Raw genomic sequence first — 26,717 nt, 5'->3', positions numbered from 1 at the left:
AACTTTTTCACACTAAAGATGGTGGTGTATGGAACAAGCTGCCAGAGGAGGTAGTTGAGGCAGGGACCATCCCAAAATTTAAGAAACATTAGGACAAGTACATGGATAGACAGGTTTGGAGCGATATGGGTCAAACGCAGGCAGGTGACATGAGTGTCGCTGGGACATGTTTGTGGGTGTTAGCAAGTTGGGCCGAAGGGCCTTTTTCCACACTGTATCACTCTCTGACTCTCTCTATCTCTCTGTGTCTATTTCTGTCTGTCTGTCCATCTCTGTCTCTCTCTTACTCTCTCTCATACCCTTGCTCTTACCCTCTCTCTCCCTCTCTCTCTCTCCTGTCTCCCCCTCTCTCCCCCTCTCTCCCCCTCTCCCCCTCTCTCCCCTGGTCTCCCTCTCGCTCTCTCTTTCTCCCTCTCGCTCTCTCTTTCTCCCTCTCGCTTTCTCTTTCTCCCTCTCGCTTTCTCTTTCTCCCTCTCGCTCTCTCTTTCTCCCTCTCGCTCTCTTTCTCCCTCTCTCTCCCTCTCCCTCTCCTTCCCTCCTCTTTATCCCACCAATCAAATGATTCTAATTGTAGAAATAAAGAACTGCAGATGCTGTTTTTTTCCATAGATAGACACAAAGTGCTGGAGTAACTCAGCGGGTTGAGCAACATCTCTGGAGAAAAAAGAATTGGTGGCGTTTCGGGTCAGGGCCCTTCTTCAGACTAGATTAAATGGCTTCTCTATAAGTGCCCTGAATGTGGATGAGAGAGTGGGATAGCATAGAAATTGTGCGAATAGGTGATCGATGATCACCATAAACTCGGTGGGCCGAAGGTCCTGTTTTCATGTTGTACCTTTCAATTAGAAATCATGAACTCTCTTGTTTTGGTTCGATCCTAGACCACAAAGTCAACGTGAAGGGTCTTCAGGAATAGTTCTCATTGATATCTATTACAATACAATACAATACAATATCTTTATTGTTATTGTACAGGTTCAACGAGATTAAGAATGCCACTTCATATCGATGGTATTAAATAAATAATCACAGTGAAAACAAAAACAACAAGGGGAAGGGAGAAAAAAGTAAAGTGCAAAAAAGGTTCATGCAGGGTCAGTTGTGCCAGATGACCCTGGGGGCAGAGACAGATCATGGCGGGTCTCAGCAGGTCCGATTCAGCTATAGCTCTAGGAATAAAGCTGTTTCTTAGTCTGGAGGTGCGGGCGTAGAAGGCCTTGTAACGTCTGCCAAAAGGAAGTAGTTCAAACAGCCGGGGGCATGGGTGTGTGGAGTCCTTGTAGATGCTGCTGGCTTTCCTGAGACAGCGTGCGTTGCAGATGTCCTCCAGGGCTGGTAGCCGTATCCCAATGATCTTCTGCGCTCAGCAGACGACCCGCTGAAGAGCTCTCCGATCCGCAGCCGTGCTGCTGAGATACCACACATAGATGCCGTATGTCAGTATGCTCTCTGTAGTGCAGCGGTAGAAGGTCATCAGTAACTGTTGGGCAGATTGGCCTTTTTCAGCGTTCTCAGGATAAACAGCCGTTGCTGTGCTTTCTTGACCAGCGCAGCAGTGTTAGTGGACCATGTGAGGTCCTCTGAAATATGTGTGCCCAGAAACCTGAAGCTGGACACTCACCACTCTGTCCCCGTTGATGAAGACTGGAGCGTATTCCACATTCTGTGACCTTCTAAAGTTGATAATTAGCTCCTTGATCTTAGATGTGTTTAGGGACAGGTTTTTCTCTGAGCACCAGCTCAGAGATCAACCACTGCTCTTCCCACTCTGATGTTATTTGGAGGTACCAGCCTAGATTGACCTTCTTACTAAATATTCAATGAGCACTACAATAGCGGACGAGTTCTTTAATCCAATGATCCAGCACTTTGCCTATAAAACATAAGTTTGGAGTGGAATATGAAGTCATACGATTTAGAAATAACAGAGCAAAATAGACCTATATTCCATTTACATTAGCTGGTTCTGGAATTTGCAGGTAAGGTAGAAACTGTTTATTCATCATAATCTGCTGAACAAGCTCATTTAGGCCCTCCGGAGAACCTGTGTTCTTTATTAATTGTGTGGAGTGTGCAAGAAGTTAAGGGGTCTTTGCCCTGTCTCTTGTGCTTCATCATCACTACTTTGCTGCAAACAGGGTGTAGCATGTTAGGGGCAGGAGGAGAAGGTGTAATTAGTGAATTACACGGGGCTGAGCAGTAAACTCAGCCAGGTGTAGAGGAGATTGGATTGTATTTATGAACGAATGTCATTATTCTGACAGTATGATGAATTAGCCTCCAGCTTCCACGGTTTCCTTGACGAGCAGTTTTTGTGTGGTCTGGTCATTCTGAAACTTACCGCTCATGTCGGCTGTAAAAACTGCACTGGGTTGTCAATGAAATATTTTCTTTGAGTAATGTCAAAGCATGACCCAGTGCAAAGTCCTGGTAAAGGTGCTGATCTTAATCATCACCTGAGGCAAAGTTGTTCGTCTACACCGCCAGGTACAATTAATTTCACTCATCAAGCTTAATCAGGGCAGATTTGTAAGTCAAGAAATATTTTGCTCTCGCTTGGTCCCTTTGAACAGTTGCAATACTTTTGTAATTTGGTTACTGAGGCTGAGGTACTAATGAATTAGTCCCAAAAGAAGACATGCGTGTATAATGCACTTGGCGGATGAAGAGCTGCTGTGTGTACGCGCATGTATGTGCATTTATATGTGTGTTTGAGTGTGCATGCATGCATGTGTGTATGTGGGGGTAAGAAGGGGTGAAAGCAGGAGATGGTTTGGAAAGGAATTAAGGTGTCGGGGTCACGGTTATAATTGGGTGGTAGTACACTTGGAACAAAAGCTACAAGTTAAATTTAAGTCATTTCAAGAGAGGGCGGTCGAGGTTCTTAGCTGCATTTTTTAAAAAAGGCACACAACTTCCATTCTAAACATCTTTTGGAATCTGCCTAACTAGCTAAAAGAAATTGGTAGAAACAAGGAACTACAAATAGACACAAAGTGCTGGAGTAACGCAGTGGGTCATGCAGCATCACAGGAGAAAAATAATAGGTTATGTTTCGTGTTGGAACCCTTCTTCAGACTGAAGAAAGGTTCCGACCCGAAACGTCACCTATTCTTTTTCTCCAGAGTTGCTGCCTGATATACTGAGTTACTCCAGCACTTTGTGTCTATTCTTGGTGTAAACCAACAAATGCAGATGCTGGTTTACAAAAAGGACACAAAGTGCTGGAATAACTCAGCGGGTCAGGCAGCATCTCTGAAGAACATGGATAGAGAAATTAGTAGCCTTTGCCACGTTTATTATGTTTATTTTGGACATGCTGCAGAGAAGCGTTGAAACGATGCTTACAGCAAAATGCTTCCCTGCCTAAATCTGGAACTGAAGGATGTCTCCCACTGTTTTGTTCAGTGCTGCAGTCCTGCTGTAAAAGTCTAATCCTTTGCTTTCAGTAACAAAGCTTCAATTGTTAAGGCCAGGTGCTGACAGTGTAGAGAGCAAAGTGTATGGAAGTGACAGTTGCATAAGTGAAGAGCTGCCATTACTTTCTTTAAATTGCCATTTATGCCTGGCAAGGTTAGACTCTTACCACTGCACCTTTGACCTGAGGTGCAGGCTGATGTTAATGGCTAAAAATTAAATTTCTCCTGAATTGCATAATAGGTGCTTTTTGCACACAAGTAATTTAGCTATCCACAAATGAATACAATTGTGGTCCATAGTGCTGTTTTCATTTTTTTCCCAGGGATTTTAAATTATTATTAATATTTGCATCCAGAATAGATTGAGTCGCAGTAAATAAATTGCTTGTGCAGTTCCATGCAGTTGTGCAAATACAGTATAGGTAAACTCATACTGTCACGTCTAATTATTTTGCAACGGTGTGGACACAGCAAATTTTCATCCGCCTGCTAGAAGCATTGCACTAAAGCTCACAGTGGTATTTACTTAGAGCTCAAACCATAGCGACAAACAATTTTGAGTATAAGTGGATTACATTAATATATTCATTTTGAAGTCCTCAGGAGAATGTGAATGGGGATATGTTCTTCATATTAAATATTAATAATGGCGATTAATTGTATGAATTTTAAGTTTTCTGCAAACTCCAAATTTAAATGAATTATCCGATCCTGTAGGTTTACTCGATTTAATTGATAAACTATAACGTTTTCTTGTACATGCATTACTCCCTTTGGAAGTAATAGTGTATCCTTCTTAAACCTTAATACTTCCTTTGAGAAATGTATCCAATTTCAAGGAATGTAACCGTGTCAGTACTATTAATGATCCTGCTCTGTCTAATTTACAGTGTTTTTTAAATTCCATGGACCATTTGGGCAATGAGCTGTCATTTTTGTTTTCTATATAGATCTGCCTCAGTTTTTCATTTCATTTATTACACCTGAATTAAAAATTAAGTATTTATTCTATATTTACTGTAATTTCATCAAGTCACAACTGGACCAGTACATAGCGGGTTTTTTAAATGGTCGATTGCTTATCTTAGACAGATGTTTAGAGATACAGCATGGAAATAGGCCCTTCGGCCCACCGAGTGCGCATCGACCAGTGATCACCCTGTACACTAGTTCTATCCTACATGTGAGGGATAACTTACAGAAGCCAGTTAACCTACAAATCCGTAAATCTAGGGAATGTGGGAGGAAACCGGTGCATCCGGAGGAAACCCACGCAGTCACAGGGAGAACGTACAAACACCGCACTGACAGCACCCGTAGTCAGGATCGAACCTGGATCTCTGGCACAGTAAGGCAGCAAATCCACCGCTGCACCACTGTGCCACCCTGTATCCATGTGTCTTTACATAGTATAGAAACAAGAAACTACAAAGGGTGGCTTACACAAAAGGACATAAAGTGCTGGAGTGCTGGAGTGCTGGGCGGCACGGTAGCGCAGCAGTAGAGTTGCTGCTTTACAGCGAATGCAGCGCCGGAGACTCAGGTTCGATCCTGACTACGGGTGCTGCACTGTAAGGAGTTTGTACGTTCTCCCCGTGACCTGCGTGGGTTTACTCCGAGATCTTCGGTTTCCTCCCACACTCCAAAGACGTACAGGTATGTAGGTTAATTGGCTGGGTAAATGTAAAAATTGTCCCTAGTGGGTGTAGGATAGTGTTAATGTACGGGGATCGCTGGGCGGCACGGACTTGGAGGGCCGAAAAGGCCTGTTTCCGGCTGTATGTATATGATATGATAACAGCGGGTCAGGCAGCATCTCTGGAGAACATGGATAGGTGATGTTTCAGGTTCGGACCCTTCAGATTGATTGTAGGAGAGGGAGGGGGGAGGAAAAAAGCTAGGAGAACGGTGGGGCAAGACAAAGCGTGGCACGTATTAGGTGGATTCATATGAGGAGGGGATGGTTTGATAGGCAGATGGTTGGAACAAAGGACAGAGATTAAAGCAGAAGGCGTGGGAAAGACGGTTGGAAGAGTTGCTATTATGAAGCCAGAGGAGGGAAGGTAAGAGGAGGGGAAGGTGAGAAATAGGTGCAAGTCCAAGGCACAGGGGAGGAGGAGGGGGAATGGGGGTATATCCATACATACTTTGTTTCTCCTTACAGACAAGGAAATAAATATTGGAAAATTGATTGTTTTTCCTTTTTTGGGGGGGAGGGGGGGTCAGACCTGCAAAATACCTGGTAAACTTATGGAATTGTTACCTGCATTTGAGTCATCCAATGTGTTTGACCCCTGCTTTGGCACTAACCTAGAGCCATAGAGTCATATAGCATGGAAACAGGTTTTTCAGCCCAACCCATCCATGCTGACCAAGATGTCCGACCTAAGCTAGTCCCATTTGCCCATATTTGGCTCATATCCCTCTAAACCTTTCTTATCCACGTACCTTGTTCTACACCAAGTGATATCACTTCTAAAACAAAACATTCAATTTGTTTCTCCAGGAGTATAGCTAAATTATTGTTTGTAACGCCACATCGATGAGAGACTAGATTGTCTACAAAACTGACTTTCTCTCAGTCTGAAGAAGTGTCTCGACCTGAAACATCACCCATTCCTTCTCTCCAGAGATGCTGCCTGTCCCGCTGAGTTACTCCAGCATTTTGTGTCTAATTTCTCTCAGTTGTATTTGCACTCAGATAGCAACTGAAAGTTTTGAGATGTGATACCAGGGATAACAAGCATCTGGAATCACATTTTTTTTATAAAGGCGAAGTAAAATAAAGTTAAGCCTCACTGAGCTTAAGTAATGTAACTAATGAAATTCAAGAGCTTGGGAATGGCTAATATTACTATGGTCCAATTTCAATGTTATTGCTGAATCTCTGATTATGTGGACCTGACAATGTGAACTTATTTTCTCTAAGTGTACATTGATTATTTGGCAGTTCAAATTTTCATGAACACGAACGCTGAATGGTAGCAGATAGAGTGTTAGAGCTATCAACAGTCAGTATCTCTGTTCATTAGAAACAGGAACATAATTGACTATTCAGCCCATTGATACCAGTCTGTTATTCGAACATAGCTGATCTATTTTTCTCTCACAATTGCACTCCCCTGCCTTCTCCTCGTAAACTTTGATACCCTTACTAATCAAGTCACGGTGCCTGCTGACCACTGAGGGCGGCATAAACTGTGTTATCTTTTGTTCAATTATGTTTAAGTATTTTCACCTGTGTGCCATTATCATTTGTGTTATTCATTGAGTTTCCTATTTAAGTGCTGATGTTTGTCTCTGTCGTTGGATTTTCCCATGTTGAGCCTTGTGCTTTTGTTTATCAGGATTCTAGTAAAAGCCTATTTGAGTTTAACTTGCACCTGACTACTGTGTCTTCTCTATGCTTGGGTGTACTCACCTCTCGATATAGGTACACCTATCAATCTCTGCTTTAACATTAATAATGTTCTATACAATACGGCTGGACCTCAGCGCAGTTACTGCCAATCTGACTCTAAAATGTGTGGAATAATTTTATAAAGTAAAATGTATCTTATTAGCAAAAAGCAGGATTTCTGTGGTACTTCAAACAACCAACATATAATTGCAATTTTTTTAAATGTTCAACGTTTGCACTGAAGTTAAAGTGAAGAACAGCTGCAATGGTTTTAAGTTCATAAATGTCCTTGAACAGTATTAAATTTGTCAAAAATCCCATAAAATGTCTGACCAATCGAATCCTTCTTTCTTCTGATTTGCAACCTTTCCTAAAGTGAACATCTGCCTAATTGTTCACCTTCATTACCTTAGTGGTTTTACCATGCTTTTTCCCTTTCCAGACAATAAACTTTATTTTCTTCATAGGATTTTAATCTATTAGAAAGCTCTCTGCACCTTTTAAGATTGGATGAGATCCAAGATTGTCTTCCTTGAACCTCGCAAAATGTTTCCAAGTGTTCAGCATAGCTTAACATGATACTTTATGCCATGCTGTAATTGTTGTTTATCTATTAGTTTCAAACCAGAAGCATCCATGTCTCCTGTCATTCCCATGTCCTTGAGTTACCAACTCAAGCTTGGTTGTTATTCTTTCTGCTTAGCATTCTTTGAATTACGCCTGGCCCACTCTTAATCAGGTAATGTATAAAAGAACACAAAGTGCTGGAGTAACACAACGGGTCTCTGGAGAAGATGGATAGGTGACATTTCGGGTCGTGGCCCTTCTTCAGAGAGCCAGCATCTGCAGTTCCTTGCTTCTACGATGTCTGTGTACAAGTCCGCTCCAGGTTATGGCAGTGTTCCAGTCCTGTGAACCATCGTAACCCACACAGTTTGCAAGTCAGAAGTGCAGCCACTAACCAAGTTCCCTCGTGACAGCAGATCGTTGCAGGAGCAGGTAAACCCATCCCACCTTTCTACGGACACTTGCTCTTATGTACGGCTGTATATAGGCCAAGCGTTCGAAAGTTGGGAAGGACCCGTAAAACACTTCTGATCAGAGGTACAGGTACAATCAAAATCTTGCTTACATCAACATCATAGGCGCAGCCAAACAATGCACAGAAGCATGAATTATACACAAATTATACAATTTCTACATGACAGTGCAAAGAAAAAGCCTGCAGAACAAAACAAGACATTAGTACAAAACACAATTGGAAAACCCAGTCTATGGGAGTGCAAGAGGTGGCCCGTAGCTGCTCCAAAACCTGCTGGTGTGGGAGTTTAGTTCAGTCACCTGTACTGAAGTACAGTGAAAAGCTTTTGTTGCATGCTAACCAGTCAGCGGATAGACTACACATGATTACAATCGAGCCATCCATAGTGTCCAGATACATGACAAAGGGAATAACATTAAGTGCAAGATAAAGTCCAGTAAAGTCCAATGAAAAATAATCCGGGGGTCTCCAATGAGGCAGCTGATAGCACAGGACCGCTCTCTCGTTGTTGATAGGATGGTTCAGTTGCCTGATAACAGCTGGGGAAAAAAATGTTCCTGATTCTGGAGGTGTGTGTTTTCACACTTCTTGCCTGATGGGAGAGGGGAGAAGAGGGAGTGGCTGGGGTGAGACATCCTCGATTATGCTGGTGGTCTTGCCAAGGCAGCGTGAAGTGTAAATGGAAGAGAGGTTGGTTTGTGTGATGGTCTAGGCTGTGTCCACAATTCTCTGCAATCAAAGCATCTGTACTTCCTGCCCGACGATAGCGAGAAGAAAACATGGACTGGAGGGTGGGGATCAATGATGACAGATGCCCTCTTCTTGAGGCAATCCCTCATGTAGATGTTGTTGATGGTGGGGAGGGTTGTGCCCATGATGGACTGGGCTGTCACCACCACTCTCTGAAGTCTATTCAGTGACGTGCCAAATTTCTTTAAGGAATTTCTAAGAAAGTAGAGGCGCTGGTGTGCCAACCTCATGTTTACACCATGTTCTCGGGGCAGGGCATGTCATCTGAGATGTTAACGCCTGGCAATGTAAAGCTGCTTCCCGTTAAACCTCTGATGTAATACAGTGTGAGTCCAGCAAACTGTATAATTCCTCTCTGATTTAAGCCAGTGGGAATGTGTGTCCACAAGACACCTTCATGTGTCCCCGCTTCTGAAAGTAATTTCTGTCCACATATGTGTTCATGCCTGTGTATGATATGGCAGATTTACTTAATGAGTGTCGAAGTTAAAAGCGGAGTTTTGATAAATACAAATTATGGAATGGTAACAGTTTAGGTGACCCATCCAGCCTTCGTTCCATGAGTGCATCACTAGCAATTTGCAGTTACGAACTCTCTCAGCTTTTGTAACTATCCTGAGGGAGGTAGGTAATTGCATGTAGAATTCTGAGTGAAACACTAACCTTGACCCCTGAATTTGCAGGATCAGGGCACCTATGGCTCGCTCTTTTGTTAGAATTTTTGCCTTGCCCTTCAGGTTTCAAATGTTTTGCGCTGCAAATGGCTGGAAGGGCGACGACAACACAGGCTTCTGAAATGCCGATCCAAGGCTCTGTCTCCTGAAGGATCAAGAAAGATGTTCTGAAGGGGAAAATAGAGTGAACTGGAGTCAAAATGGATGCAAAGAAAAAGAGAGGTGGAATGAAAGACTGAGAGAGCGAAAAAAAATAAAAATGTAAAATGCTTGAACAATAAGTTTTTTTAAAAAAAGCCTGGATAGCTTACAACCCACAGGAATGAAACTCCACACTTTAAATTGTTGCCTTTCCTGGACCGACCAGGTTGGGTGGTATTGCATGAACCTCGTCTCATTAAAAGAGCTGTTACATTAAATACTGGCGCTGATTTTCTGGGGTGAGTTTAAATCATTTCTGCAGCGCATATGTAGCAGTTTCTCAACTTGTGAGGTGGTTGATCCCTTTTTTGTGAGCTTAATGTAGCTCAGACTAGTTCTTCCATGCCACAAATTGCCAGGCGATTTACACACTAATAACAGTATGTGCATTAAACCTGCCATTATTTTCTCAGCACATTCTTTCCTGTCAGACTGTAACCTGTTTTATACTGATTTTAGAAGCAGCACCATGTAGTCTGATACTTACAACAATTGTGAGCTATTGAACGGAATGAAAACCAAGCAAGATGTGTTTTTTATTAAGTGTACAATGAACTTAAAAATACTTGCTAGTGTTGGTGATACTCCATTAGTTTTTGTGGTGATTTTCATTGAAAATAGAGATAATCATTGTCAAAATCTTTCATTCACTATTGTGAGAGTCAAGAACAAGGGAACATTGCTACAATATAAGAGGCTGGTCATTTAGGAGTGTCAGAGGGTAGTGAATGTCCCAAATTATCTGCCTTAAAGGGTGAGAGAGGCTAGACCACTCAATATATTTAGGATGGATATCGATAAGTACTTGAAATGTTGTGGAATTGAAGGTTATGGGGAATTGGCACAGAAGAGGAAAGATCAGCCATGATTATATCGAAATGTGGGATAGGCTTGAGGGGCCTAGGGGCCTTCTCATTATTATATTTTCTTGCATTCAACCATTTTAGTGATTTGCAGCTGATAAATATATCTTGCTGGCACAAATCAAACTCACACAGTTTAGAGGTACAGTGGAACTTCGTCCCACCGAGTCCGTGCCGACCAACGATCATCCATACACTAGTTCTATGTTATCCCAGTTTACACACTAGGGGTAAATTACAGAAGCCAATTAACTTATAGACCTGCACATCTTTGGAATCTGGGAGCAAACCGGGACACCTGGAGAAAACCCACACGGTCACAGGGAGAATGTACGAACTCCATACACAGCAGCCACACTTAAGATCGAACCCGGGTCTCTGACACTGTAAGGTAGCAACTTTACCGCTGTGCCACTGTGCCGATTTTATTACATGATATGTGGATCTTTCCTACTGGAACTGTGACAGATGCAGAGACTACCTTACGTCCTGAATTCTCCAGAAACATCGATCTCAAAGCATCTTGTTCTTTTTTGAAGACGACCTTCAAAACCTGCTGTCTACGCTATTAGTTTTTGGCGCTCTGTTTTGTAGCTCAGTGTCAAATATTGGTTTGACAATTCTCATATCTCATACCTGACCTATCTTACTACTAAAGTTTCACATAAATAAAAGTTAACAATTTTGTTCACTTTGTACACTTTACATGTGTCTCATCTACACATAGTTGATGATACCGATATCTTCAATTTTCAATATATTTTGTAGAATCAAAAATCAAAAACACAGAACAGGTCACGTACTATTGAGAAGGTTAACATTTCATATTGAGAACCTTTCACGAGCACTGGTTCAAGCAATGCAAATAAAAAAACTCTTCATCAATGCTGGCTGACCTGCTGAGACTGTTTGGAATTTTCCGATTTTACTTTGAAAGATTTTCACTGTACCATCTTCCTTTTAGTTAAGATATAAAATTAAGCGTCAAGTGGTAATGTTTAAGATTTACTTTTATGTGTAAAACTTACAGAAAACCTTGCAACAAACTGAGTTTGCTTCAGATGTACCACTATCTACTTTATCTACTGTTTAGTGTTTAGGAATTGTTATAATATTTGATTACTTAATTGGAATGAATTTGAAAAGAAGGTGAATTATATTTTGGCATAACCAATAAATTACCTCCTATTTCTTTAAGTTTAAAGGCGGGGTGAGTGGTTAAAACATGTTTAATAGATTGATATGACAGCCAACAATTATTGTGGCAGTAGTAACAAATGAAGTTGATAACTGGGCTAAATACTGTTTATCTTGCACTTGCACTGTCAGATATTCAAGTCATTTTCATGCATGAGTGAAGATTGCCTTGTGATAAATGACAGGTCATTTGCTATTGGGCTCTGCGAGATCACCCTCTGTATTTGGATAATGATTGTTACAGTTTATCGTACATTTTACGTAATTTAGTGAAGCAAATTGTTGGCTTTTGGGGTTAATCAGGTCAGTATTAATTTAATGTATGCTTTTTCTTGGTACTTCAGAAAATATAGTTTAGTGTGTATTGTAGCAGACAGCTGTTTTGTTAGTCTAGCACTGCATCGCTGGTTCCCAAGAGGACATGCTGCCCAGAACACCACTGATATGGCACATATTGCTTTATGTCAAATGTAATCTTGTTTTCTTCCTACACTAAATAAATCTTCAGTCCAGCTTGAACAACATTTATGGTTATACCTTAATAAAAATAAACTGTTTGTGGTAAAGTGTAGTTGACATTTATCTGCTTATTTGTGGGCTCTATTGCTGTCTACATGCAACACAAAACACAATTTGTCATTTTATAAATACATTTCGACCTAAAATCCTGCCAGCATCTGTTAGTGTGCAAGGATTAATGTAGTGTGTAGTTGTAGCACATGACTGCATTGCCAGGCAGCAAGACCAAGCCGTGACTTCTAGCTTTATCAGAAGATTAGGTTTTCGGCAGTATGACTAACTGATGAGATTTTTTTAGGTCAACAAAGAGTACTAAGGCATCTAAAAGTGACGCATGTTGTGAAATCTCCACAGTGGTTTGAATTTGAACAAGCCTGTTTATTGTTCACTTATCTGTCTTGAAATACAGGGAAATGAGCTACCTCAAGCACACTGGTGATTGTATCACCTCTGCAAAGTGAATCATAGCTTCCCCTTATCACCTTCCAAGCTTAGAATAAGGCAGAAAATGTTTGATTGAATTGATCAAAGGAAACAGTGGGGAAACAGGCCCTTCGGCCCCTAGTGTTTATGCCGACCATCAATCACCTGTTCACATTAGTTCCATGTTATCCCACCTTCTCATCTACTTCCTACACACTAAGGGGAATTTACAGAGGCCAATTAACCTACAAGACCTGGACGTCCTTGATCTGTGAGAGGAAGCTGGAGCACCCAAAGGAAACCAGATGAACGTGCAAACTCCACACAGACAGCACCTGATGTCAGAATCAAACCCGGATCTTTGGCGCTATGAGGCAATACTCAGCAGGTCAACCGGCCTCAAAATAGAGGGAAAAAGAATGGTATTTTCAGGTCAATGATCTTTCATTGGACTTGGGAAAGGTTTTAGGGGCAAAACATGTTTTGAAATGAAAAGAAGATCTGCAATAGGAATCGACCAGAGAGAATAAGTGATCAAAGCTGGGCAAAAGATGGCGCTGAAGGTATTTAGTAAATAACAAAAGGCTGATCTGCAAATTGTATAAACTGGAGATGACAAATAAATGTGAACTTACCAGGAAGAACGAGAAGGACTGACAGAGAAAGACAAAGAAAGGCAAAGGAACTATGCATACTGGAAATGTGGGAAACAAAGATTGAAATCCCTGCTAATCTGAATTTATTCTATTCAGTATTAAATCCAAAAGGATGAAATTCAAAGTATTTTTCCTCAGGTTGTTGTTGGTCTTTGTTAAAACAGTGTGGGAAATGTGAGATAGGGAGGTCAGAGTGGGAGATACAAGGAACAGCAGACGCTGGGGAAACAAAAAAAGACACAAAGTGCTGGAGTAACTGAACAGATCAGGCAACATCTCTGGGGCAGTAGAGCAGCCTTAAGGTGCCAGATACCCGGGTTTGATCCTGACTACTGGTGTTGTCTAAACGGAGTTTGTACGTTCTCCCTGTGACCGCGTGGGTTTTCTCTTGTTGCTCTGGATTCCTCCCACACTCCAAAGACGTACAAGGTTGTAGGTTAATTGGCTTCAGTAAAAATTGTAAGTTGTCCCGAGTGTGTAGGATAGTATTAGTGAATGGGGGATTGCTGGTTGGCGTGTACTTGATGTGCTGAAAGGCTTGTTTGCACATTGCACCTCTAAATTAAACTATAATAGATTATTACCTTAATAGAAATTACAGAAGTAGGATTATGCAGAATAAACAGGAAATTGAGTGCAGCTTTCATGTTGACATGTTTAATTAGAACTGTGTGTTTATCAACCCTGAGCATCTCTACTCCCTGGTTCTGTGAATGCCCTCCACTGAAGCAAACCTCTATAGAATGTGACAAAAACAGTAATGTTGAGAAACAAAAACACACAGCAGAATGAGTAAACTAGATTCTCAGTAACTATATTTTGGAGTCCAGGATTTGATGTGGAGGTGTATTGTTGATTGTTAATTTGTATGGTGCCCATGGTGTGATGTGAGTTATTTCGCTCTCCAATATTGTACTTACTGCCAGGTGCAGTAAATATAAATTGATTTTAAATTACATCAAACTTGTCCTTCGCTCAGGTAACTGTTTTGAATGTCAACTAACCTTTTGGAGCTTCGGAATAATTAACTCATAATGGTGAATTATTTTGGACTTTTGCAAATGTGCTCGCGAGGGTATATCAAATCTTTTGGGAGGAGGAGAGAAAAACACATTTATGGGATTTAATCCCATTTTCAAGATGTCCAATCAAATTGCCATTCTTAAACTATCGTCACTGTTCTTAAAGAAAGACAGAAGGTGCTGGAGTAACTCAGTAGACCAGGCAGCATCTCAGGAGAACATAGGTTGGTGAGGAATCAGGTGGGGCCCTTCTTCAGACTAATTGCAGGGGGGGCAGTTGGAAAGAAAGCTGGAAGAGAGGAAGGGCGGGACATTGCATGGTCGGTGGTAATAGGTGAACACAGACAAGGGATTTTCTTTTTGATTGGCAGATTGTTGGATAAAGGCCAGAGGTGATAAAACAGGTGTGAGCCAAGTGGATAAAATTGTGAAGCTTGTGGATAGAAAAGTTGCTGCGCCAGAGACCCAGATTCGATCCTGCCCATGGCTGCTGTCTGTAAGGAGTTTGTATCTTCTCCCTGTGACTGCGTGAATGCTCCGGTTTCCTCCCACACTCCAAAGATGTACAAGTTTGTAGGCTGATTTGCTTCAGTAAAAAAATTGTAAATTGTCCCTAGCGTGTAGGATAGTACTAGCGTACTGGGTGATTGCTGGTCAGCGCGGACTCGGTGGGTCAAAGGGCCTCCTTCCGCGTTGTATCTATAAAGTGTAAAAGTCTAAAGAATGGTATGAAGTGATGATGTGTCAGGAAAGAGTGAAGAATGGGAGGCTGTACCTTTTGGGGAAGGATTCGGGACAGAGACCATGAGTGTAAGACATCGGAGACATTGGTGCCATGAATGCATTGCCTGTAGAAGTGGTGGAGGCATAAAGAAGGAACGTATATATACAGTACATGGTCAAGAGAAAAATGCATTTCTATGGAGAAAGGGTAATCGGGTGAACACGAACTGCTCCAGTAGAAAGCCATTCCAAACTTGAGATGCCACTGCACACTTCTGGTAAACCTGGACACTAATACTTCAACCTTATATTTAGCACTCACCTGTTGGGTCCTGTCCCTGCTGAGAGCAAAGATGTCCTTGGAGTCGCCTCCTTCCATTAGCTGCTTAATTGTCCACCACCTCAGTTTCCCTTGGGGTATTTTACTATGTTAAAGGCATTATATAAACAGTTTATTTCATTGACTCAGTTAAACGGGATTGTCTCCAAGTTAAAAATTGATATAATTGCTTTATTTGTTACCATTTGTTGAAGCTATTTTCAGCAGATCACAAGGCATAAATTACCGTGCTGACTGTATAAAGCATTTCATGACTCTGTGCTGTAGATTAATTAATTACATCCAGTCAGTTTGCAAAATTGTCAAAGATAATTCATTTTGACAGGAGAGCAGTGTACATTTCAAGGAGTTGATATCAGAGAAAAAAAATACTTTTGATTTAGCTGAGTATCGCCCTAGATATAAAACTTCTTTTGATGCGAGATTGTATAGTTTTTCTGACAGACCCACTGATGTGCCTTGCCCATCACATTACCTTTAATACTTCTGATGCCAAGAGAAATTAAGCACTTGTTTGACTACCTTTTAAGCTTTTCACTTAATTGTGTTTAAATATAAGATGTTTTTTTTGAGCGTTTACTCTTTGGCTTGAGGTGGAAAGAAAAAGATTTAATAGGAAACTGAGCAGCAACTTTGTCACTTAAGAGGGTGGTGGGTGTATGGAATGAGGTGCCAGAAGAGGTTTTTGAGGAAGCATATAATAGCATATGAAAGACATTTGGATAGGTATATGGACAGGGAAGGTGTAGAGGGATGTGGGGCGAACACGGAGATGGTACTAGCTTAGACGAGTTGGGCTGAAGGGCCTGTTTTCGTGCTGTATAACTTTTATGACTCTTTGCTCCAAGGAGAGCAATCCCACCTTTTGTACGATAATTTTGTAGCTGAAAAGTCCCATTCCCAGTTGTGTTTTGATAAATCTCTTCTACACCTTCTCTGGGATCTTTCTAAAGTGACATGAATATATATTTTTTTTTTAATCCATCTGCAATTGTTTAGTTTCAAAAAAATTGAAGTTCAATAAATATTATGTGCTTTTTATTCTCCTTGCAGCACAGAAGAAGACCTTTCAGATCATTGAGTCCATAATGACTTCTCATGAAACAAACCATTCAGTTTCTTATAACCCTGAAAGCCACTATCTCTCAAGTGTCTATTCAATTCTCTGATGGACTCTGTTTCTCTATTACAACCAGGAGCTCCAGATTATAACCAGCATAAAATAATAGTTATCCTTGAATCCTCCTGTCTCTTTTGCCCGTCACCTAGAATTCACAGTGTCTGTGATTGAAACATCTGCAAGAACGAACCAGCTTTTCTCAATGCCATCCTATTTAAATCTGTCTTTATCTTGTGTACCATATTGAATTTCCTTTTAACCCTCTTTGCTGCAATAATATAGGAATTTAGGACGGGGGTAGGTAACCTAACCCTTTAATTCTTTAAAACAATAACCCTTTAATGAAACAGCTATTCATAGGAAGGAATGAACATTGGGACTGGATGGGTACCAGACAAGGAGCAGGTTTGGTGACAAACTTATGAATGGGAGAGCATTCCTGATCGACTCTAGGAACTGCACCTATTTCCAATAGTTCTTAATTTGTAGGAAGGAACTGGAGATGCTGGTTTACACCGAAGATAGACACAAAATGTTGGAGTAACTCAGCGGGACAGGCAGCATCTCTGGAGGGAAGGAATGAGTGACGTTTCGGGTCGAGACCCTTCTTCAGTCTGTAGAAGGGTCCTGACCTGAAACGTCACCCATACTTTCTCTCCAGAGATGCTGCATGTCCCGCTGAGTTACTCCAGCATTTTGTGTCTATCCAATAGTTCTTAACATGCGGTTTTGATTTCAGATACGACAAAATGTTTCTACTTGTGTATAACTTACTTGTTGGAATTTTAAAAGAATTTGAATAACATGCTCCTCAATTTTTTTAATGATTAATTCAGTGGACTATGTCTTTTTCTGCCATTTTTCAGCTCTTTCCAAGTAACCTAGGTCAAGTTAGTCATCAAACCACAAGTTCCCCCAAAGATCAGCCGTCTGCAATTGGATGTCTAATATTTTAAACCCAGCTACTGCTTATGGGACTCTTGGCATGGTTTTACTTCCACAAGATCATTAATAATAGATTTAAGATATATGGCATAGGGTAAAACCATGACAAAGCTTTTGGCAAGAATGTAAATCAGTCTTTACCTACAGAAATAACATTTTCTTTCTTTGAAGAAGAGCTTTGTTAAAAAGATTTTTTATGGTTCAATTGAAAATGCAGGGCATTTATGAATAATGATAGGATACTCAATGGTTGAATAAAACCACATATCCTATAGACTTTAACATCATTCATCCTACTCAGTACCATCTTTTTATGAACATCCATAAAGTAATCCGTTTAAGGGAGAATCCATTGCATGTTGTGGTGCAGAAAAGCTTTTAAGAGTAGTAGTTTTTGTTTTGTGTTAACTTTTGTAAGTGTGTTTCCTTTTGCTGGGTTGCACTTGAGTTGCATATTTACACAGCAGTTCACAATTCAGATTGCTGGAAGTACTTTGGCAAATTGCCTTGTACCCAAATACTTCAACTGGTAGTTTTAAGGTAAGATTGGAGTGGCGTGAAACAAGTAAATTACGTATCAAATATTATATGATAAAGGGAGTTAGCGAAAGCATGAAACTTAGAATTTACAACTGCCAACTTGCCTCATCACACTGGTCACCTAAACAGCTCAGAGTAGCAGTAGACACAAAATACTGGAGTAACTCAGCGGGACAGGCATCTCTGGAGAGAAGGAATGGGTGACGTTTTGGGTCAAGACCCTTCTTCAGACTGATCAAAGTAGATCAGAGTAGACAGTTTTCTATTTCATGAGCTGTGTAGGTATTTTTTTTTATTGGCCAATTTCACTTGCACTGTTTTACCGTTGTTTTTATTATTGAAAATGCATTCTACCAATAACATGTGATGGAAACCAGCCCGTAAGGTTATTCTGATATATTGATGAGATTTGGCCATTGTTCTTGATTTGTTACTCTGTTTATTTGTGCTTTATTTCAGCATAAAGCCAAGGTTGAAGCTATGATCGTGGATTTGGCTTCCCTTCAAAGTGTCCAGCAGTTTGCAGAAGCCTTCAAGGCTAAAAACCTGTAAGTTACAAAGAAAAACTTGCATTGATGTTGTACATTGGCTGATTTCTTTCTTTTGGAAAAAAAGGAGACATAAGGAACTGCAGATGATGATTTACAAAATAAGACACAAAGCGTTGGAGTAACTCAGCGGGTCAGGCAGCATCTCTGGAGAACATGGTTATTGAAGAAGGATCTTGACCCAAAACGTCATGTATCCTTGTTCTCCAAAGATGCTCTCTGATCCTCTGAGTTCCTACAGCACTTTGTGTCTTTTTTTGAATAAGGTTTGTTATTCTGCCAACAATAATTCCACTGACGATTCATGCAGGAGTGGCTTTAAAAAAAACAAAACAGCTTTATTGCACTAACTGATGTGGCTTCCATTGAAATTAAATGACATAATTTACTACCTTCCATTTTGTTGCATTGATCCTGACCCTCAAATAATCACAATTTAATAAGTCTGACCTTGTTCCATAGATTATACTTTGGTGAAAACAAATACGCCAATGCATAATTTACATGTAGATCCAGATGGCACCTTAAGCTTCTCTGCTCTCCTGCAAACTTTGTTTTTAGTGCTATATATTCTACATTCTCCAGACATGATGTATAATGGAATTATAATTTTCCCTCGTTTCGCTACGAGACTAAAATTGATAAAGAATGATTGTTCCCATAAATTTAGTTTTACTATTATCTTAAAACAGTCCAACATTGTTACAGTATACAGCGATAATATATTTTGCGGACTGACCTTTTACTCCTATCCTTTCTCCATTCCCATCCATTTACTTCCGAATGACAGCTTTGATAGGACACAGTTTGTAAGTGTTGGTAAATTAATAGATTGGAGGATTTTCTTCTAACACTTGGACCTTTGGCCAACCCTTGCTGCTTTGTCAAGTTCCGATCAGGTAGATTTTGGCCATTTTTATTTGAGCCTCCTGGATCAGTGCCAACAAAATATATACAAATCTAGGCTTAAAATTGGTTTCTACTTCATAATTCAACATATGTGGCTTACCTATTTGTTGTGTAACCTTTAGTATAAAGTACATCATGCCCAACAACTTTCTATGTGCATATTATTACATTGTTACTGTAAACCTGACTAGAATGCTTTGTCTGATGGATGACGGTCAGTAAAATAATGTTTTTTTCTCCCTGAGAAAGTTCCCTTCTTGATTAAAGAACTTTGTTTAAGTAACCTGCTATATTTCAGTGTGTTAGAGAGTGATACCGTTACATTAGATTTTGCAGTTGGCTTTGCAATGAACCACAAGAAAAAATTGCTTCATCTTGGTTTGAAGGTACTTTGGATTTGTCCCGTGAGCAAATCAGATTCCACTTATGTTGCGATCTTTTATTACTTCAAGAGACCTATAGAAAAGTTTAACAAATGCCCAGTAATCCACAGTATTAGACAAAGCACGTGCTGGTGACTGATTGACATTACAACAGAAAGATAATGTAGGATTGTGGTGGGGATGTGGTGTAGGGCGATATGACCAGATATAAGTGAATATTATTTGAGGATAATTGGAGAACCCCTTGCCTCATCATTTATTTTCTTTCATTATTAACTTTTATGATCTTGAAAATAAACCAGCTTATTGGAAAAATAACTAAGCTCCTGCAATGGACCTGTACGTTTTGCAGGCAAGTTACTAACCTGCTTCGATAATAGAGAGTCATTGAGTCATACAATGTGGAAACAGGCCCTTCGGCCCAACTTGCCCACACCGACCAGCATGGCCCATCTCCCTCTAAACCTGGCCTATCCACATAAGGCAAGGGAGATATTGTGTTTAATTCTTAATTATGTTGAGGTTATCCTATTCAGAATAGAGGTATGTATGCTGTAGTTGGCTTCAGTCTGTGAGGAAGAAGGAGGGAACTGTTACTGGAGATTGTTTCTTCAAATCACAGTACCCATTGGAAAGGTTTATACTTATGAAGCCAGCAAATGGGGTTGGATACAAGGCTTCCAGCGCTGATTAGTATTCAAATAAAACGTTAAAATTCTGGAAAAGGAAAATATACTCGGGGTGTGGACCATGGAAGAGATCCCAATAAAGAGTCAACAGCTGTGGGAGAGGGCAGAAAATATTGTGTCACTGAGTTTAGTTTAGTTTAGTTTAGAGATACAGTGTGCCAACTAGTCCCTTCGGTCCACCGTGTCCACGCCTACCAGTGATCAGCCGTACACTAGTACTATCCAACACACTGGGGCTAATTTACAGATGCCAATTAACCTACAAATCTGTACATCTTTGGGATGGAATAGGAAACTGGAGCATTGGAGGAAACCTACGCAGTCACAGGGAGAATGTGCAAACTCCGTACAGACAGCACTCGAGGTCAGGATCGATCCCGGGTCGCTGGCGTTGTGAGGCAACAACTTTACCGCTGCGCCACTGTGCTGCCCCTTACTTAAAAAAAATAGTTCATCAAATAATTCAATGTTTGTTACAGTTGAGATGCAAAAAAATCCCAATGTGCGACTTTGAAGCAAGATCTAGTGGAAGCTGTATCTTGTTGCTCCTGATTTAATAAATGTTTGCATGTATGCTCTGCGGGGATGGATGGCTGGATTATTTAAAAATAAAATAAACAGCAAAATAATAGGCCAAGGTCACCGTATGATTGCGAGTTACACTGCCAAATACGCACAGTTTATGTTAGTTAAATCAACATTCCCAAGTAGTGTGCCTGGGTTATATCTTTTAGTAATGCAAGGAACTTGAGACAAAATAATTTTTGGGGGATTCAATTTGAAATTCATGTTAAAACAATAACATTTTCATTTTAACAATTTCATTGCAAGTAAGTGCATTTGAAAACTAAACCTGGATGTTAAAGTTTGAGATTTTTCCTATTTAAGGCGTGCACATTATGTCCCCAAGATTAAGATTTAAACATAGAGAGAAAAATACAAATAAATAATGCATAACCTACTCCATTTCCATGACAAATTGTTGGTGTTTTTGTAAGTGTCCCCAGTTTACACAGATTGATGTGAGGTAGGTATGTGACAATATTAGCATTGGCTGTGAATAGATCCATTATAGTTCCTCATTCTCTAATTTCCCCTATAAAACTTTACATACTTTATATAATAATAAAAACATGCTTCTTAGTTTTAATGCGGAGGTTTTGAATTTGCTGGACAAAGATAGTCTTATTATCTAGGTACATATTGCAACAGTTAAAGAGAGCAAACACATTTTTCATGTAGTCATGGGGATCAACATTCAGAAGCAATGGACACAAAATGCTGGAGTAATTCAACGGGTTAGGCCGCATCTCTGAAGAACGTGGATAGGTAACGTTTCGGGTCTGGACCCTTCTCCAGTCTGAAGAAGTGTCCCAACCTGAAACATCACCTATCCAGAGATGCTGCCTAACCCGCTGAGTTACTCCAGCACTTTGTGTCCTTTTTTGTTATCCAGCAATTCCAGTTCCTTGTTTCCACATTCAGAAGCAGTGGGATACATTGCCAAGTTTAACCCAGGGAGAAGCTCGCAACTTGCTTGAGTTATACCATTAAACAAAGAAAGAAGCTGCTGGTAATTGGAGAATAATCATTCTAATTCCAGTATTTCGGACAAATACAGTGTCCTGAACACAGTCATCTTTCACCTTGCCTCATTTTTAAGGTAACTGGACACTGTCCAATTCCATTTGCAACTTTCAAGATCAAGAATACAGTGCATTCAGAAAGTATTCAGACCCCTTCACTTTTTCCACATTTTGTTACATTACAGCCTTATTTTAAAATGGATTAAATTCTTTAAAAAAAAATCATCAATCTACACACAATACCCTATAATAAAAAAGCAAAAAAAAGGTGTTTAGAATTTTTGCAGTAATTAAAAAGAAATAACTGAAATATCACATTTACACAAGTATTCAGACTCTTTACTCAGTACATTGTTGAGGTACCTTTGGCAGCGATTTCAGCCTCAAGTCTTCTTGACCTTGGTCAAAAGCTCTGGCAGGTTGGATGGGGAACGTCGATGCACAGCTATTTTCAGGTCCCTCCAGAGATGTTCGATTGGGTTCAAGTCCGGGCTCTGGTTGGGCCACTGAAGGACATTCACAGACTTGTCACAAAGCCACTCCTGCGTTGTCTTGGCTGTGTGCTTAGGGTCAGTATCCTGATAGAAGGTGAACCTCCGCCCCAGTCTGAGGTCCAGAATGCTCTGGAGCAAGTTTTCATCAAGCATCTCTCTGTACTTAGCTCCATTCGTCTTTCCCTCGATCCTGATGAGTCTCCCAGTTCCTGCCGCTGAAAAACATCCCCACAGCATGATGCTGCCATCACCATGCTTCACCATAGGTATGGTCTTGGCCAGGTGATGAGCGGTGCCTGGTTTCCTCCAGACGCTTGGCATTCAGGCCAAAGAGTTCAATCTTGGTTTCATCAGACCAGAGAATCTTGTTTCTCATGGTCTGAGAGTCCGTTAGGTGCCTTTTGGCAAACTCCAAGTGGGCTGTCATGTGCCTTTTACTGAGGAGTGGCTTCCGTCTGGCCACTCTACCATAAAGGCCAGACGGAAGCTGCAAATATAGTTGTCCTTCTGGAAGGTTCTCCCATCTTCACAGAGGAACTCTGGAACTCTGACAGTGACCATCGGGTTCTTGGTCACATCCCTGACCAAGGCCCCTCTCCCCCGATTGCTCAGTTTGGCAATGTTGCAGAAATTGTTTTATACCCTTCCCCCGATCAGTGTCTCGACACAATCCTGTCTCTGATGTCTAAGGACAATTCCTTCATCTTCATGGCCTCATTTTTACTCTGACATGCACTGTCAGCTGTGGGTCCTTATATAGACAGACATGTGCCTTTCCAAATCATGTCCAATCAATTTAATTTACCACTGGTGGACTCCAATTAAGTTGTAGAAACATCTCATGGATAATCAATGTGAGAGGAGTGTGGGAGGAAATCGGATCATCCGGGGAAAAAACACATGGTCACGGGGAGATCGTACAAACTCCGTACAGACAGCACCCATATTCATGATCAAACCCAGGTCTCTAGCGCTGGAAGGCAGCAACTCTACTGCTGCGCCACCGTGCTGCCACATCTACTGGATGTATTGCAGCAATTTGTCTAAGATGGCTTGTCAACAAAGTTAGAACTTCTACTTGGAAGTGTCAAGATATCAGGCACATGAGAACACAGGCAACTCAAAATTACATACCAGCCTGACTTGGAGATGTATTATTGATGCTTCATTTCTACTTGGTCGAGAGTGCATATGTAACAAAGCAACAGGAGAACCTGATGACACAGCCAGGACTGTTTAAGTGGTTGATTCACCATCATCGTCAGAGGGATAATTAAAGTGGGCTATAAGTTCTGTTTTTCACCATGGTGAGCAAATTCCTAAAATGATCAAATAAAATGCATAAAATAATACAGCCTCAAGAGGCCACATTCTTTTTAAAGTTTATTTTCTTATGGAATTCCATGACAGACCTTCGCCAAGGTATTGAGCATTGATACAATTCAAATGTTTTTTGTGAATGAACGTTGTGTGAAATTTGCTTTGTAAATGAATCCCAATATTATTTGTGCATTGAAGTGTGTAATTGTTAAAACGTCATAACCAATGCAATGAAATAATAGATTAAGTGAAAAATATGTTAGATTGCATGGATAGAACAATTGATTATAAATTAAAGCAAACAATGTTCTTTCTGTGCTGGACTTTTGTTGGCCATCAATTAAAGCACTGTCTGGTTTTAATATACGTTGGAAAAAATATTCAGGGCAACTCGATCGATTCCCAGTTTGAAGTTTAGTTCCAAAAATAGTATTCTAACTTTAGAGAAGAGTAGAGTGAGGGGCAATTTAAGCAGAATTTCGACGGTCACTATTATAACTATTATAATTTGCCAGTCGTACAAATAATTATGCTCCTGTCCCAGGCATTGAATCGGCATGGATAACACACAAACAGGCCCATCGGCCCACTTTGTCTATGCCAACCAACTTGGAATTCCCAGCTAATCCCATTTGCCTGAATTTGTCCGAAAGCCCGCTAAACCCTTCCTATCCATATCTGACCAAATGTCTTTTGAAAATCCTAAATGCACTGTAACTTCCTCTGGCAGCTCATTCCAGATATGGAATAGACTCTGAGTGAAAATGTTGCCCCCAACGTCCCTTTTAAATCTCTCCCCGTTCAACTTGAACCTATGCCCTCAAGTTTTAAATTCCTCTAGCCTGGGAGAAAGACTGTGAGCGTTCACTTCATCCATGCCTTTGATGATCTTGTACACCGCAATAAGGTTACCTCCCAGCCCCCTATGCTCCAAAGAAAAAATGTCCTAGCTTATCCAACCTCTACCTATAACTCAAGGTCACAGGGACAGGTGACTCCTGGTGAGGTTCTTCTGCACCCGTTCCAACATAATGTCATCCTTCCTGTAGCTGGGAGACCAGAACTTCACACAGTTTCAAATAGTATCTTCCATAAACTCAGGATATTCCAAAACCTTTGCAATGCAATTCTTTTGCGGTGTACCTAACTGTATTAACAAAGGAAAGTTAGCAGTTTCTAATGCTGAATGAGGGCTTACAGTTGAGAAGAGTCTCAGTGGAGACCAACTATTTTGTTTATAAAAGTTATGAGGTTGCTTTTACATTCATTTGAGAGGATATACAGTGTCCTGCTGTAACCAGGCACCTGAAAGACAATACCTTTGAAATTGTAGCACTTCCTTAGTGTCGAATTGTAATGCTAGCCTTGTTTTTGTATTTGAATAACTGGAGTTAGATTTGAACTCTGAGCCTTTTGGCACTGAGGCATTACACCACAGAGAAGCCGGAATATAGATTTCATTCAGGAAATAAGGTAAAATACATGAAAAACCCTCAACGTGTGCAATGTCAGAAGCTTATAATTCTTCTCAATGGCAATTTTAATAATCAGTGCACCAACTGCAGTCTAACTTTTGCCAGAGAATAAGAGACATTAGAATGTCTAAATACTGGCATTTTGTTCTATGTTCTGGTTTTTAAATTGTGTTATGAATAGATGATTTATTTAGCTGTCACTGAAACATTAAAAAATGATGTATTGTAAATTTATATTGTCTTATAATTTTGAGCTGTTTTGAGCATACTTTATCGTGTGGTCTCAGCAGACCATTTCTTGGCTGGATGGGTAATCAAGATGTTAACGTAATCCAACCCCCTCATTCTACAACAGTCTCTCAGTGTAATGCACTCTGATAAACCACATATCTCCAAATAATGCTTGTATTTTGATAGCTAGTTTACTGACCTGAACTGAATGCTGGACCAAAATAAACATTTAGTTTGGATTCACCTGAAATAGTTATGCAAGTGCAAATGATCAAAGACATTTTAAGTGCAAGTTATTTTAATTGAGTTTCTATTGTCTTTAATGTAGTAGCAAAGAGTTGCAGATGCTGGTTTACAGAAAAAAAGACACAAAGTGCTGGAGTAATTCAGCAGGTCAGGCAGCATCTCTGGAGAAGTCTAGAGAACATGGATAGTTCCATGTTGGGATGCCTCTTCAGACTTGGGATGCCTCTTCAGACTTTTCCAAGGTATATTATCTTGCTGAGTCTGAGGAAGGATCCCGATTCGAAATGTTACCTATCCATGTTCTCCGAGATACTGCCTGACCTGCTGAGACCACACGATAAACTATGTTTCGACATTAAATCTACATCGATATTAAAGACAATTTCCTTCCATTGTCTTTGATGCCAGTTTGTGCAATTTGCACTTCTCCAAATTAATAACCACAGAAGCAGAGAATGCTGGAAGAACTCCAGACTTAAGAACAGTTTTTTCCCCATGGCTATCAGCCTCTTGACCAGATCATCTCTGTTTAAACTCCCTTCCGAGTTGCTGTTACGTATTTTTTACTCTTAACTCTGCAGCATTTGATTATTCCACGATTGAACATTAGTTTTTTTCGCACTACAATCTCTGTATCATTCTGCTGCCTTGGATTTGCCGTTGTGTTTTTTGTTATATCTATCATTATCATGCATACTATTTATGAGCTTCATATGAGCAAGGAATTTAATTGCACCCTAAAGTATATGACAATAAACTAATCTGAATTTGAATCTTAATCTGAACTCACCAGGTCAGAAGGCATCTAGGGAAAGAGAGGCAAAGAACACTTTGAGTTTATGACTCTTTGTCAGAATATTCATGTTATTATTTAAGCGCAAAGACTTTGTTACAAAACTAACTATTATTCTGCTGCTAACTAGCTTGTTGAAGTCAAATTCAGTGATTTTGTTCCTGACAGAATGTTGTCTTCATTGTCCGACTAAAAATGCTTATTATTTG

At 40.4% G+C, this 26,717-nt stretch overlaps 1 protein-coding gene across 2 annotated transcripts in view; it reads left to right on the top strand.

Annotated features, from left to right (window-relative positions):
* wwox (WW domain containing oxidoreductase) overlaps window positions 1-26,717 on the top strand; it is an 881,881-nt gene that overhangs the window by 225,871 nt on the left and 629,293 nt on the right. For both annotated transcript variants that reach the window (XM_078401744.1, XM_078401743.1), the window contains exon 6: window positions 18,294-18,382. In XM_078401744.1, the coding sequence (XP_078257870.1) occupies window positions 18,294-18,382 (89 nt within the window). The remainder of the gene's footprint in view (window positions 1-18,293; window positions 18,383-26,717) is intronic.

This window comes from Rhinoraja longicauda, chromosome 6, assembly GCF_053455715.1.
Source record: "Rhinoraja longicauda isolate Sanriku21f chromosome 6, sRhiLon1.1, whole genome shotgun sequence".
Taxonomy (NCBI): domain Eukaryota; kingdom Metazoa; phylum Chordata; class Chondrichthyes; order Rajiformes; family Arhynchobatidae; genus Rhinoraja; species Rhinoraja longicauda.
Note: the sequence above shows the minus strand (reverse complement) of the source record. Positions and strands in the feature narration are given on the sequence as shown.